The sequence below is a fragment of the Nycticebus coucang genome, chromosome 20 (assembly GCF_027406575.1).
Source record: "Nycticebus coucang isolate mNycCou1 chromosome 20, mNycCou1.pri, whole genome shotgun sequence".
NCBI lineage: Eukaryota > Metazoa > Chordata > Mammalia > Primates > Lorisidae > Nycticebus > Nycticebus coucang.
In genome coordinates, this window is record NC_069799.1 from 58,039,817 (window position 1) to 58,054,451 (window position 14,635).

The following is a 14,635-nucleotide window of genomic DNA, read 5'->3' on the forward strand; positions in this document are numbered from 1 at the left end:
TTGGAGCTCTCTTTCCCCAAATCTCTAAAGTTCAGGTGATAGTCTAATGCTTTCTATGTTATTCTAGATCTTTAAAAAAAAAAAAAAAAAAAACACTCTAGGTGCAATGAGACCTTTAGGATTATTAATCTACTCTGTTGTCTATGCCAGGCAGTGGTGGTCCTAGAGACACAGAGTACCTGTGTGCTTTAAGGAGGTGAAGCTATTTATTGCTTAGCTTCCTAAGAGAGAAACTCCATGGATGTGCATGGAGACTCTTCTTCACTGCTAAACTAACTTTGTTAAATACCCATACTTTTATTCTGCATGAGGGGTGATGTGGCAGGAACACTGCTGCAGAAAAATCACAACGCACCAAGATAAAGTACCACTACAATTACATCCTTCAATCAGCTGCAGAGGGGAGGGATCAGGGACATGCAAGCTCCCCCAATAGTAGGTGACTGTTTTAAGCTCAACTAGACTCAATAGAATTCAGAATAGTAACCGCCCTTTTGTTCCTCCAGATGGCATTCTTTCCATTGCCCAAGCTGGCTATTTCAGACTCCCTCTATTTTGCTCAAAGTCCCTATTCCCCTGTATTCTCTATTGCTGTCACTGGCACAAGAACTCTGTTCCTATTGCAGAGAGAGAGAACAGAAGCCACCAGGCAAAAACTGCCTTAATTTACAGCCTTCCACAGACATCTGACTAGAGAAAAGGGGGAAATACAGCAGAAGAGACACACTTCCTCCGTCGACTACTCCTCTTCTCTATGGTACTCACCAGCATTTAAATCTCCCTCATCTTTTAAAAGTAAATGAAACTAAACCTTGAGATACAGACACTTCTATATGTAAGGAATCTCTAACAGCGAGAGACTGGAACTAGGTCAAGGGATAAAAGATATCATTGTCTGGGGTGGCGCCTGTGGCTCAGTCGGTAGGGCGCCAACCCCATATACCGAGGGTGGTGGGTTCAAACCCAGCCCCGGCCAAACTGCAACCAAAAAATAGCCGGGCGTTGTGGCGGGCGCCTGTAGTCCCAGCTACTCGGGAGGCTGAGGCAAGAGAATCGCTTAAGCCCAGGAGTTGGAGGTTGCTGTGAGCTGTGTGAGGCCACGGCACTCTACCAAGGGCCATAAAGTGAGACTCTGTCTCTACAGAAAAAAAGAAAAAAAAAAAAAGATATCATTGTCTGGCCTTTTATAACACTCAACTTCTTAAATCACATGCATATATTACCTCTCCAGAAAAAAAAATTTTTTTTTTTTTTTTTTTTGAGACAGAGTCTCACTCTGTTGTACGCAAGCGTGCTGTGGCATCATAGCACACAGCAACCTCAAACTCCTGGGTTCAAGCAATTCTCCTGCCTCAGCCTCCAGAGTAGCTGTGACTGCAGGTGCCCGCCATGAAGCCCAGCAAATTTTTCTATTTTTAGTAGATATGGGGTCTTGCTCTTGCTCAGGCTGGTCTCCAACTCCCGACCTCACAAAATCCTTCCACCTTGGCCTCCCAGAGTGCTAGGATTACTGAGCCATGCACCCGGCCAAAAATTTTAAAATTATAAACATCCTTTTATGCTCACAGCTCTCTTTTCTTAAAAGCTAGGAGTTAGGGTAGCATTGTCCTCTACTTTCTCACCTCCAACTTATTCTTTAGTACATTCTTCGGGCTCTTCGGTCTGTGCCACGGAAGCTGCTCTGGGGCATCGACGCGCTCTCGGCAGCTCTTCTCTGACCCACTGTTTAACAGGCTCTTTTGTTGACGCTACCCCTCCCCTCAGGTTTCCATAATTTTTACTCTTCCACTTTTCTCACCAGCTTTCTTGCCAGTCTGTCTGTCTTCCTGCCAGGCCTTGCTGTGAGGACCCCGAACCCCCCGGCAAGGGCTCATCATCAGCCCTTGTCCTTCCCTAAGTGTTTTGTCTAGACTGCTGCAGTAGCCTCTTAACACCATTCAGGGCACAACAGCCAGAGTAATGCATTCGACATGGACATATCATGCCACTCCCTGAAGACAAAATCCAAAATCCTTTTCTTGACTTCTAAGGAGCTATACTTTTGGGGCCCGCCCACCCTTCCAGCCTCATCTTGCCCTCCCTTGCTGGTTACAATCCACTCACATGCTCTACTCCTTGAAGGCCTCTTCCTATTCCTTGAAGAAGGTAAGCTGTCTTCTTCCTCAAAACCCTCCCATGTTTATTTTTTCATTCTTCAGTACTAAGTCAAAGCATGCTTCCTCAGGGACACCTGTCTAGTCTCTCCAGGCTACGTTCAATCCTCCTGTTAAAAGAGCATTCACCTCAGCTATAATTAGTGCTTTGTACAATTGTATGTAAGGTATTTTTATCCTCACTACAAGATAAACCCTGTGATATCAGAGACCGTGGCCCCATGTCACTCACTGCTGAGATTCCCGGTTCCTAGCACAGGCCATGGTAGACGGCCAGTAAGTACATGTTGAATTAATGAATGGGAAACTGCATCTCCCCCCAAAGCTTCAATCACTATCATTTTACCAATTACTTCAAGATCTATGCTCCCAGTTAGATCCCACTCTTGCTTTGGAGCCATACTTCCAGTTGGTTTAAGTTTTACTTAAAATGTACTCAACTTTCTTGCCCACACGGACCTAGTTCCTCCTCCTTTACTCCTGGAAGCTGGTGAACAGTATCTACACCACTGCCCAAGCAGAAACCCATTATTTTCCTAGATGTGGCTCCTTCACATCTAGGGGAAGGGTTTGTCCTGACAAACCCTTACCCAGATCTCTGACCACAAACCAGAAACATACATTTTAAATCCTCATTTAAAAAAAAATCACCAACTTCTCTTCCTCACCACTATTAATACTTCGGCTGCAGCGCCACCATTTCCTGGCTGATGATCATGACAGCCGTTCAGAACGTGGAGCTGTGCACACGTCATTCCCGTCCTTGCCAACCCAGTTTCCTTCTTACATAAACACAATCCCCTCAGTTACGAATGTCATGTGTCACTCTCTACAGAAACTCTCAATTCATTCCCAGTGCTTTAGGATGGCTGAAAGATCCTTCACTCTTCTCTCATCTTTTCCACATCCATCTGCCTCCTCATTCTCTGCCCAGGGTGTCCCACCTTTTTGCTTCTCTGTGCCACATTAGAAGAAGAGTTGCCTTGAGCCACATATTAAATACACAAATACTAACAAAAGTTGATGAGAAAAAAAAGGGCCCCCATGCATCATTTTTACAACACCTGCTACCGCAGATAAGCAAGAAAGTTCTCATATAATCCACATGCAGCCTGTGGGGTGTAGCTTGGATACCCCTGCGGGCAGAAGCCAGACCCACTTGGACATCACCTCTTCCAGAAAGCTTTCTGTGACCTCTCCCAGGCCTAGGTGTACTTCCCACATATCTTATATGATGTTTGCCATAGCATTTATTTATTTATTTTTTTTATGAAGGATATACATGTATCTCCTGCAATGGATTATTTATTTGTCAGACTTTCTCACTAGGCTGTGAGTTCTTTAAAGTAGAGGATTCTTTCCTACTAACCTTACATTCTCAGTGCCTAATGTAGTACCTGACACTCAGGAGAAACAAAAATGTTTGCTGAGTGAAGATACGGGAAGGAGGAGGAGGTATGAATCAGTAGCGTACTGCTATAACCTACGCATGAAGCCAGGAAGGGCTCGTCTACTCTTGGTTGTGGGTACCGCAGAAATGACTGAAGCAAAAGACAACCCAACTCACTCACCACGACTGAGCCCCTCCCCACCACGCAAGAGACTGCAGAGTCCTGGCCCTCAAGCGGTGAACAATTTAGCAGGGAAGGCACAAGTTCTAGAACAGTGGTTCTCAACCTTCCTAATGCTGCGACCCTTTAATATAGTTAAAGTGCTAAGAGCAATGAAAATAATTTCATGGTTGGGGGTCACCACAACATGAAGGTCACGGCATTAGGAAAGTCATGAACCACTGTTCTAGAATAATGACAAGAACAGTGCTTTCTAAGTCCCGAACATAAAGCCACTAGTTGTGCTGGAGGCAAGGAAGAGAGGGCAGCTCTATAGGAGTAGAGCCCAGTAGGACGCTGCCAAGCAGAGAAGGGGAAAGGCAGCATTCCCAGGAGGAAACTGGATGAGAGAAGCAAGCGGGCACAAGGGGCGTGATGTGCTCGGGGCATTACGACATAAGCTGTGTCTGCAGTTTCCAGCGCTCAGAACAGTGAGTGTCTGGTTTATAGTATGTGCTCAGTAAATCTAAGCTAAAGTACACATCTACTCGTAGTTCAATGTGGACAGAAAGCAGGAAATGTGACAAGAGATGAAGCTAGAAACACAGTGGATGGTCAGACGACAAAGAACTCAGTCCCATGCTAAATGACTCAGATTAGACTGTTAAACAACAGAGAACCATTAAAAGGTCTAATGCAAGGCCCGGATGCAATCAGAGCTAGAGTTAAAAAACAACTGCAATGGCAGTGTGCAAGATGGTACTGAGACCACGTCTTTCAGGAGTTAAGTAGAGGGGCCAACCAGGAAAGGGACAGAGTCATAAGACGTTCTCCCTACCCTGAATATGTGAAAGAAAATGAAGCAAAGAAAACAGGTGGAGATGCGTTGAAGTAGCATCGGCTATGGATTAAATATTTGTGCCAGGGAGAAGAAGAAATGGGGGATAGATATGTATGTGGGAATTGAGGACCTAACTGAGCAAAGTGAGGTTCCTTATTCCAAAGCAAGAAACCATGATTGATGAGAAAGACTCAGGAGACACCAAACAGCAAAACTATCTGAAACTGAATTACAACACTCAGGATTCTGAAAAACAAATCTTGGCAGCTCTCTCAATGTAAGCACAGACCTGTAGGTAACTAATTGTTTCTGAAAACATAGCAGAAACGAATAGGAAAAGACAGATAGATATAGATAACACAATCTGTTCACTTGCCATTTTGAGAGGGGAAGAAGGAAGAATTTAAAATGCATGAAATTATAAGGTATCTGAGAGAATTCTGTTAATACTGGGAGGAGAATTTAGGGAGGAAAATAGGTAGGGTTTTGAATGTGGTAAACTCAGTTGGGTACCTGCAGGGGATCCAGCTCAAAATGAAGCCCAGAAAGGAGAGGTCAGGGTCTCGGAAATATTTGAGAGTCAGGAGCTAAATAGATATAAGTAGAAGCCACTGAGTAAGAGGTAACCCAGAGAGCAACTTCAAGGTGAGAAGAGGGCCAAGTACTGAGGCTTGGAGATGATCCGGATTTCAGAGGGCGGATAGATAAGGGACAGTAAAGGAGATTCACAAACAAGAAAAAAGAAGTGGGGATGGAGGTGAGTAACAATAATGACAGTAACACCAGTACAGTGTTATACAATTACAAGCATCAGCCTCTGTTCTAATGTAGACAAGTTGTTCTATCTCTACCAACTCATTAATGCCACTAGTAGACTATGAGATCAGTTCTATAATTGTCTCTATTTCATAGACGAAGAAACTGAAGGACAGAAAGACTAAGCAGGGTCCTCAAACTGCGGCCTGCGCGCCACATGAGGTGGTGTGATTGTATTTGTTCCCGTTTTTTTTTTTTTTTTACTTCAAAATAAGATATGTGCAGTGTGCATAGGAATTTCTTCATAGTTTTTTTTTTTAAACTACAGTCCAGCCCGCCAATGGTCTGAGGGACAGTGAACTGGCCCCCTGTTTAAAAAGTTTGAGGACCCCTGAACTAAGGAAACCGCTGAAGGTCTCACAACTAATAAACGATAAGAGGCAGAATTTGAATCTGGACAGTCTCTCCATGGACAAGAGAGTTTCAAAGAAGAAAAGGTAGCCAACAGTGTTAAATGTGGCAAAGTAGTAGAGTAAGATGTGAGGTTTTCAAATTGGGCGGTCAGAATAAAGTGGGTTAGAAAGTTAATGGGAAGTGATTTCACAATGACAACCCACATCGCGAAGAGGTTTGCAAATCGTATGTCTGATAAGGGATTTGTATCCAGAACATAAAGAACCATTCCAACTCAATAATAAAATGACCAACAACCTAGTTTTAAAAAATTGGCAAAGGATATAAACAGCTCCCCAAAGATTTACAAATGGCCAATATACACATGAAAAGATGCTCAGCATCATGAGTCATCAGAGAACTGCAAATCAAACCACAGTGAAAATCACTTCACACCCACTCAGATGGCTGTCATCAGTCAGACAAGAACAAGTATTGTCTAGGATATAATCTTAGACATAGCAGGTGGGAAAATAAAATAGTGCAGTGCTTTGGAGGACAGTTCCCCAAATGGCTGAACACCGAGTAACTACAAGACCCAGCAAATATTTAACTCCTAGGCATATACTCAGGAGAAATGAAAACTTTCACCCACAGAGGAACTTGTACATGAATATTCATAACAGCATTATTTATAATAGCCCCCAAATGGAAAAAACCCAAATATCTATAAAAAGATAAATAGATGAATTAAATGTAATTATGTCCATGCAACGAAATATTTGGCAATAAAAAGGAAGTATGATACATGCTACGATATGGATGAACCTTAAAAACACACTAAGTGAAGGAAGCCAATCACAAAGGACCACGTACTGTATGATTCCTTTTGTATAAAATGTCCATACAGCAAATCTACAGATAGAAAGTAGATTTGGTGGTTGCCTAAGACTGGAGTTGGAAGGGTGAGTGAGGAGTTTTGGAGGGTAATGGCTAAGAGGTTTGGGGTTTCTTTTTGAGGTGATGAAAAACATTTTAAAATTACGAGTGTTATAACCCAACTATAGCCCAAGAAGAAGGGGAAAGAGGAGAGGGAGGAGAGAGTAGGACGGAAGATGGGTGGATGGGTGGAGGGAGGGTAATTGGTGGGAACACACCGATGGTGCATTTTACAAGGGTACATGTTAAATTTACTAAGTGTAGAGTATAAATGTCTTAACACAATAACTAAGAAAATGCGGTGAAGGCTATGTTAACCAGTTTGATGAAAATATTTCAAATGGTATATAAAACCAGCACACTGTACCCCATGATTGCATTAATGTACACAGCTATGATTTAATAAAAAAAAAAATAAATAAAATTATGAGTGTACTAAAGGATTTGATTTATATCCTTTAAATGGGTGAACTGTATAATGGTATGTGAATTATATCTTTTCAACAAAGCTGTTTAAAAAGTTAATGGGAAATGAAACAGAAGGAAAAAACAGGAAATACTTGCATGAGTGGGGAGGCAAGGTTAAAGAAAGATTTTTGAAGGTTAGGGAAGACCCCTTGGTATGTTTCCTGATTTGAGATAAATAAGTGAAAAAAGAGAGACTGATATAAAAAAGATATCACAGATTAAGTAAAGTCCCAGATAGGAAGAAAAAAGAGAGATGGTAACACCTTCAAGTAAGCATGAGGGAAGATACAGATACCTTGTGGTGAAGGTAAATGAAGAGGTCTTCAGCTGACTATGAGCAAGTAGATTCAGAAAGTAAGTTGGGAAAACTGCTGACAAGAAAGCAACAGATGAAAAGCTTATCAAGTAGAACAGAGCAGTATGAGAATAGAAATGTTTTAATGGGGCTGATAAACATGATTATGTAATATTTGCTGCTAGACTGGTCAGTCCGGAGCCAGTAAACTGAGATGGCAGGTGACTGGGCTGTTTCAGGGGTTGAAGGATGCTGAGAGTGTAAGTAAAATGCTTACTCCTAGGATCCCACTGAGAGGGAAAGGCAGTGATACCAAAAGATACGGACATTTCAAAGGAAGATGTGGATTTAGTGACTGGTTCAATATAGAAAATGAGGGAGAAAGAGAATAAAGAATGAAACAGTTCCTCATTCACTTATCTGGAAGAAATGGTAGGTTAATGACCAAAACAGTTGTTAGAGGGGGAGGTAGGCTACAGACAGATGAATTACTCTAAAATAATTATAAGATTTAGATTAAAAAAAAAAAAAAAAAAGCTCAGATGAACAACTATGTCATTTTTAAGAGAAATAAAGGGAGGCCCAGAGACATTAAATGAGTCTGCAGAAGCCATAAGATACTAAACAGAGGCTGGAAATGACTTTGAAATCCAGGCCAATCTATTGTACTCTAGAGTCACTAGAGTTTGACATGATGGCAGAAATACAAATGGTGAGCTTCAGTAACACTAAAATTGGTTTGAAAGTCTACGTTCATTTTCGGTGATGGGGGGAAATATGATCAAGGAAAAAAATGAGTGACAGGAGAAGCCAATCTGAGATCAAACATTTGCTCTGGTAATCCACACAGAGATAATCAAGAGTTGGAATTAGAGTGATACAAGCACCTTAAAATATTCTATTGTAAGAACGTGTTAATGGTTCAAAATCCTCTCAATGTTATTTGGCAATATGGATGATAGGACATATAACTTTATCATGGCTTAGAATTTCAAACATTAAGAAGAACTTTGCTTACTTTTCAATTTTTCATATATTACAGAAATATTTAATACTGAAGTCTGATTAGGTCTCTTTTAAGGGGCTAGATATTTGCCTTACCTTTACTACCTTGTAGTCACACAAGTACTCCACCTCATAATTGTTTAGATTCCTTTTGGTGATTCCAATCGATTTACATGTGAGCTTTTCTTTTCTACATAATTCCTGAAGAGTATCAAGTGAAACTAGGCAAGGCACACACCAAGCTACAATAAGAAAATAGAATTCTTTACTAATGCAACAGCTACTCAGTTAAAACAAAAAAGAGAAACTTAAAACCTCTATATCCCCACCCTTTAAATGGCAATTTCACAGGACTAAAAATTCATATGACAAGAAATCAATTATATCTTCAAGAAAAAAAAATTAAGCATTAAAGAACTATTTTCAGAAATTGGTCTTCTTGGGTTTTTCCATGGATTTTGATCCTACTATGCTTAACTGACATCAGTTAATTTCTACTACACGAACAAAAGGTTGCATGTCTATAAGCTTTTTAAAGATTGTACATCAACAGAGGTAATGTTTTTGACTTACGTGTACAAAGACTATAATTGCTATTTTAATAAAACATAGCTTATCTAGGACATTCTTACTATATATCATACATATCTAAAATACACAGGGTGTTCATAAAGTTCATGTGCAATTAAAATAGTTGGCTATTTATGGACACCCTGTACCTTAAAACACAATTGTATAATTAAAGTCACTTTTTCGTTTCTTTTAATTGGACAATAAGAAATGAACTCTAATTGAAATACAGTTCTATGGTTACAAACTCAAATCATTACGTCCTAGTTTTCCCACTTTAGAATGCTGCATGAAATTTTAACTCCACTTATTATCTTGCTCATGTTGCAATGTTATTATCAAAGTGAATAAACCCAAGAGTTGTAATTTAAAAATGGAGAATATATTGATTTTGGTAATACTTATTGCCTGTATTGTTTGTTTTTAAAGCCAAGAGTTATAAAGCAGTGTTCAATTTACTATATCCACAGTGAACTTGAAGAAAATCAGACATATTCATAACCAACCTTTTGGAAACCAGAAACTACTTGTGCTACACAAGATTTTACCTCCAAGTTTCTGCCAACAGTTTGCTACCATACTGAACTTAAAGTATAAATTAAACCCATGTTTACAAATATGTAATTAATGAACTTGGTTTTCTGGGTATGGGTACTGTCAATTAAGCATCAAGAATCCTCCGTTCTCTACCCCTTGCCTGGCCACCTAGTTACATGATTTCAGTGGGGTCTCAATCTTTCTGGGGTATCAGTTTCACTGAAAAAATTTGGGGGGTGGAGAAAATGGGGGGTATCAAACAAAGTATCAGTAAACTCAAGCTTGGTAGCTCTCCAAGGTAGTAGCAATACCTGGTGTTTTGAGGTAGTTTCCAGGGAAGAGAGAACAATGCTAGCTGCTCTAACTTCACCACATCCTTTACTCACCCTCTCCAACTCACACAGAGACTTTATTGTCACAAACTCTTAAGCACAATTTCCACCACCCTACTGGCTGTAGACAATTCTTAATTCTAAATCAAGAAAGCAAAAGGTAAAACGGGGGGTGGGGGAGGGGGACGCAGGATTGACTGCTTTGGAGTGGTTTGGAGGTAGGGCAGGATGAAAGAGGAATGATCCTACAAACCCCTTCCTGCAAAGGGGTTTCCTGCAGTTAATTCATTATGCGGATCACATGCAAAGGCGGTTCCTCATGGGTATCTACCCAAGGTGTATTGCTCTGCTGTTCCTAACATTTTTTTTTTTTTATCTAGCTGAGGATTCAAAACACAACTCCTCGATGAAAATACTACTTTTGAGAACAATTTTGAACATAAAAAAAAAAAAACCCGCAAACTCTTGGTTAAAAAAAAAAATCAAGACAGTCTATATACCATAATGTAGAAAAGGATTTCACGGACAAAAATCAAGTTAACTTCCTTATCACCGCAAAATACCTTTCACTAGATCACACGTTAACCACTGCCATTCTTGAAAGAAAGGTTGGGGAATAAGGAGGTCATACTCTCCATGGAGGGGGCACAGCTAGAAAACACCTTTGAATTCCAGAATGCACTGAAAGTTCCAGGCTTTCAAAGCGCGCTCCACACAACCCGCCACGAGCGCGCCCGGCGTCCGATTCTTCAGCGCCCGCACAAATAACACTCAAGTTCCTGGTGGGTACAAAAGTGACTGCACACCAGAGGCTGCGCCCTCAGACACGCACTTTCTGGAGGTTCCCGGAGAGGCGCTGAGCCCCCCAGTGTGTCTGCACCAGGGGGGGCGGGGGGCTCGCGCTCACTCCCACTCTCAACACTCCTCGGCCCTCATTTCTTCCTCCCCCTGGACTTAAGGTCACGTTCGCACCCGCGGCTCCCGCTTCCCAGGTAGAAGGCCCAAGCGCACACCTCACGCCCCGCTCAAACCACCACAAAGGAGTCAAGCCGAAGCCGCGTCCGCGAGACCGCGGGCCAGGAGGCGGTCGGCGGCCCGGCGGCCCGGGGGCAGGGTAGGAGCCCGCGGCGCGCATCCCGGGCTCCGGGGCTCCGCCGGGCAGCGTCCCGCCCTGTCGCCGTCCGGCTGGCTCGCGGGACGGCCCCGCTGCCCGGGCCTCGGGAGCGTGCCTGGGGACGGGTAGGGCGACGGGGCAGCGCTCCAGCCTCACCTCCTCGCGCCTCCGCCTCGGCCGTCGCCATCTTGACAAGCTTTCATTCAAACTGGCGCGGTCTGACGGGATAGCTCAGCTGGCCCGACGCCCCGCCCCTGCCCGGCCCGCGCGGGACTCGGGGGGCCGGGGCTGGGGGCTGGAACCCGCGAAGCGTCCTGACGTCAGCGGAGGCCGACCCCAGCCGCGGCGGCCAGCGCGCCTGCGCCCCACGGCACAGCCCGGCGTGGGCCGGGAGGTGGCGTGGCCTGGCGCGGGGGCGGGCCCACTCGCGGGTGGGAGCGGCGTCGGGAGCCCTTCTCTGGTTGGCGGTCACCTCCCCGCGCGCCTTCGCTCGGGAGGGCTTTTGCCGGGCCTTCCCACGCTTCTTTCACCAGCTTGACGCCGGCACCCAGCGGGCACTGCGAGCCCCCAGCGTGTAGCGGGGGCACAGGGTACAGGGGAGCTTCCCGCGCGTCCCTTTCCCTCGGCCACCCGAGCCCAGCAGAACCACTGTGACGTTTCCTTTTACGCTGCTGTCCTAGAACAGGGCTTCCAAAGGTTGGCCGCACGTCGGGATCCCTGGGGAGGTTTGGTTTGTTTGGTCAGTTACAGCTGCACAGGTGACTCCTGTGCTGCGCGTATCGAAACCGCGGTCGCCTTCCGTGCTTCCCACGCTTTAAGGGGAATAGCAACCGTTTGGGGGCTTGATTTTAGGCAGATTTGAATTTGACAGGTCCGTGACGGGACCTGAGCTTCTGCGGTCTGACTCTGGGGCTTTGCCTGGTGGCAAGGCCGTGGCACAGCCCAGACTCGTCCGCAGGAGGGCTGGGGGCCTCCCTGCCGTCTCCTTCCCTCCCTCACGCATTTTTCACGCGGCGTCCACGGTGATTGTGCTCAACATCATAACGCTGAAATCTCAGACGGGCAAATTGCGAAATGTAGAAACCATTTGACATCAACGGAGGACTTTTAAAAGATTCATATAAGAAAAAAACTTGGGAGGCTGAGCCAAGAGGATAGCTTGAGCTTTTGAGATCGCAGTGAGCTATGACACCACGGCACTATCAGGCCAGGGCGACAAAGTGACTCTCTTCTGTATGGGAAAAAAAAACAAGGAAAAACAATATGTGTTTCAAAGTGGCATGTGTAAATTTGAAATACTGGAATTCTGTGTAGCTATCTAAAAAGCTTTTAGTACATGGGGCTGTTCCATATGTTGATCAAAGACCAAACAAATCTCCCAAACACTATGTAAGAAAAAAAATTTATGAGAAGATACCAAAATAGTCTTTCTGGGGTGATTTTTCTTTTCAAGTTCTTGTTTTTATATATTTGACCATTTTTTATGAGCATTTCACTACCTTGCTAGTAAGGAAGAAAGGTCATATTCATCCCTCTCACATGGACGGACGCCAGTTGGGATTCCGCCTCCCCTCTAGGGGTTGAGTCTTCCCTCCCCAGGCTTCTCTTTCCCTATTCGGTATGTCCACATGGCGCACTGTGAACGTCTGTGACTACTCTTTTCTTATTTTTCCTTATATCTCACTGGCCACTTTTGGGCTCCTTTTCCTCTATCCAACCTAAATACTGGGGTTCCTCAGGGCTTGGCCTTGGGACCACATCTTTTACGCTCTCCCTATATGACTGCCTCAGTTCCCATGGATTTAAATACTACCTTTACACTTAAGATTCCTAACTTTTTGTCTCCAGCCCTGACCTCTTATGTACAGAATGTTTATGTCCCCCCAAATCTCTATGTTAAAATCCTAACCCTCAATATGATGGTATTAGGAAACAGGACCTTTGGGAGGTGATTAGGTCCTTAGGTCCTGAAAGGGCCCCTACAGAGCTCTATACATCTCTGTCTTCTCTGAGGATACAGATGATTAAGTCTATAGCCCAGAAGACAGCCCTCACTGAAACCTAACTGATGGCACCTTGATCCCAAACTTCCAAACTCCAGAACTGTGAGAAATAAATTTCCATGTTTATAAGCCACTCAGTCTGAGTTTGTTATAGCAGCCCAAACTAAGATACTCCCTGAGACTTTCTTCCCATTTTTACTTTTGGTTCTGTTCTTTAGACAATGTCAGACATGTAAACAGGCAAAATTATAATTTGACATAATCTTTTGCTGGTAAACATTCACGTTCCAAAATATGGATATATGACACAGCAAAGATAATTGGCTAAGTGCATGGAAAGATTATCAAGCTGTTCTCCAAAAGTATTTCAACAGTTACTCTAGTTGGTAGAATACAGACTGTTTTATATTTTTTTTTTTTGAATTTAAATTTTATAATGAACATGTTAACAGTCTTAGAGAAAATTAGTAAGCCTCTCATTAGGCAATAGAGCACTTACTGAAGAAAATGTCAAATTTGATGTCTGAGTGAAAAAAACATGCAAAGCTGACCAGTTAAGTCAGAGGTAGGTATTTCCTTCTTTATTGTGTTTCTAAACAATACGAAATGCAAAAGATGTACAGTAGAACCTCTGTAAACTGACCTGCTTAAGGGGCTACAACAAACCTGTTGGCATAAGGAGGTGGTCGACATAAGGAACTAGGCCTACTATACTGACAACACACATGTGGTGCATGTCCGGTCTATGAACATTAGGTCAGCTCGAGGTGGTCATTGAAGGAGGTGGTCAGCTATGGAGGTTCTATTTTATTGGCCATTATTCTGTAGGATGACAAAGATAACATCATTATTTTTCTTCCACGTCATTCATTTATTAGATAAAGTTAGGAATCCCTACTATGTTTGTGTAGTGTTCAGGGACTGAGACAAAATGCTGACTTACGACTGAGTCTCTGCTCTCATAATGCTTATAATCTCGCGGAGAAAGCACTCAAATTAGTAAATTATTACATAAATATGAGAGAAAATAAACTGTTGAGTAAATGTTATAGTATTTTATTTTACAAATTTCTCTTGGGAGTACAACCTAGATCTGCTCATCATCCAACTCTTCCCCCAATTTGAACAGATCAGTTTTCTGGATTAACTTAGAGAATAAGCTTTCTCACTGGGAACCCCATGTTCTCTGATGAACAGAGTATGGCTAGACTCTGAAAATAAAACAAAATTCTTTTAATTTTAAAAGAAAAACATGTTTGTTGGAGGGGAAAGAAAATCAAACTTAACAAAACTGTAAAAAAAGTAAAAGCCCCTCTCCTGATTAAATTTATGAGTTCCCTTTTTTTTCTTAAAGTTATCTTATTTGGCATATGGTTCTGACACTTTTTTCAATTAATACCAAGGATTTTTTAATTGGTCTCTTAGTTAATTATCTAACAAGAATCAATAAAAGATTTTCTAAAATTGGAAATTATAGAAGCAGAAAACTTAAAAAGAACATGCAAAATTTCCTGTAAAATTAGTCAACTCTATTTTTATTTTTTATTTCTATTTATTTATTTCTTTTGAGATAGAGTCTCACTCAGTCACCTTGGGATAGAGTGCTGTGGTGTCATAGTTAACAGCAGCCTCAAACTCTTGGGCTCAGCCTCCCAAGTCAGCTGGGACTGTAGGCTCCC

At 42.8% G+C, this 14,635-nt stretch overlaps 1 protein-coding gene across 7 annotated transcripts in view; it reads right to left on the reverse strand.

The window, feature by feature from the left end:
* SUV39H2 (SUV39H2 histone lysine methyltransferase) overlaps window positions 1-11,255 on the reverse strand; it is a 28,588-nt gene extending 17,333 nt beyond the window's left edge. For 3 of the 7 annotated variants that reach the window (XM_053572507.1, XM_053572504.1, XM_053572505.1), the window contains exons 1-2: window positions 11,110-11,249; window positions 8,497-8,642 (exon numbers count right to left, since the gene is read on the reverse strand). In XM_053572507.1, the coding sequence (XP_053428482.1) occupies window positions 8,497-8,642; window positions 11,110-11,140 (177 nt within the window). In that variant the 5' untranslated portion in view covers window positions 11,141-11,249. Of the gene's footprint in view, window positions 1-2,821; window positions 2,852-8,496; window positions 8,643-11,109 lie in introns of those variants that run through there. The other 4 variants (XM_053572506.1, XM_053572501.1, XM_053572500.1 and 1 more) reach the window with 3 other exon arrangements.
* Between the last annotated feature and the right edge of the window lie 3,380 nt (window positions 11,256-14,635).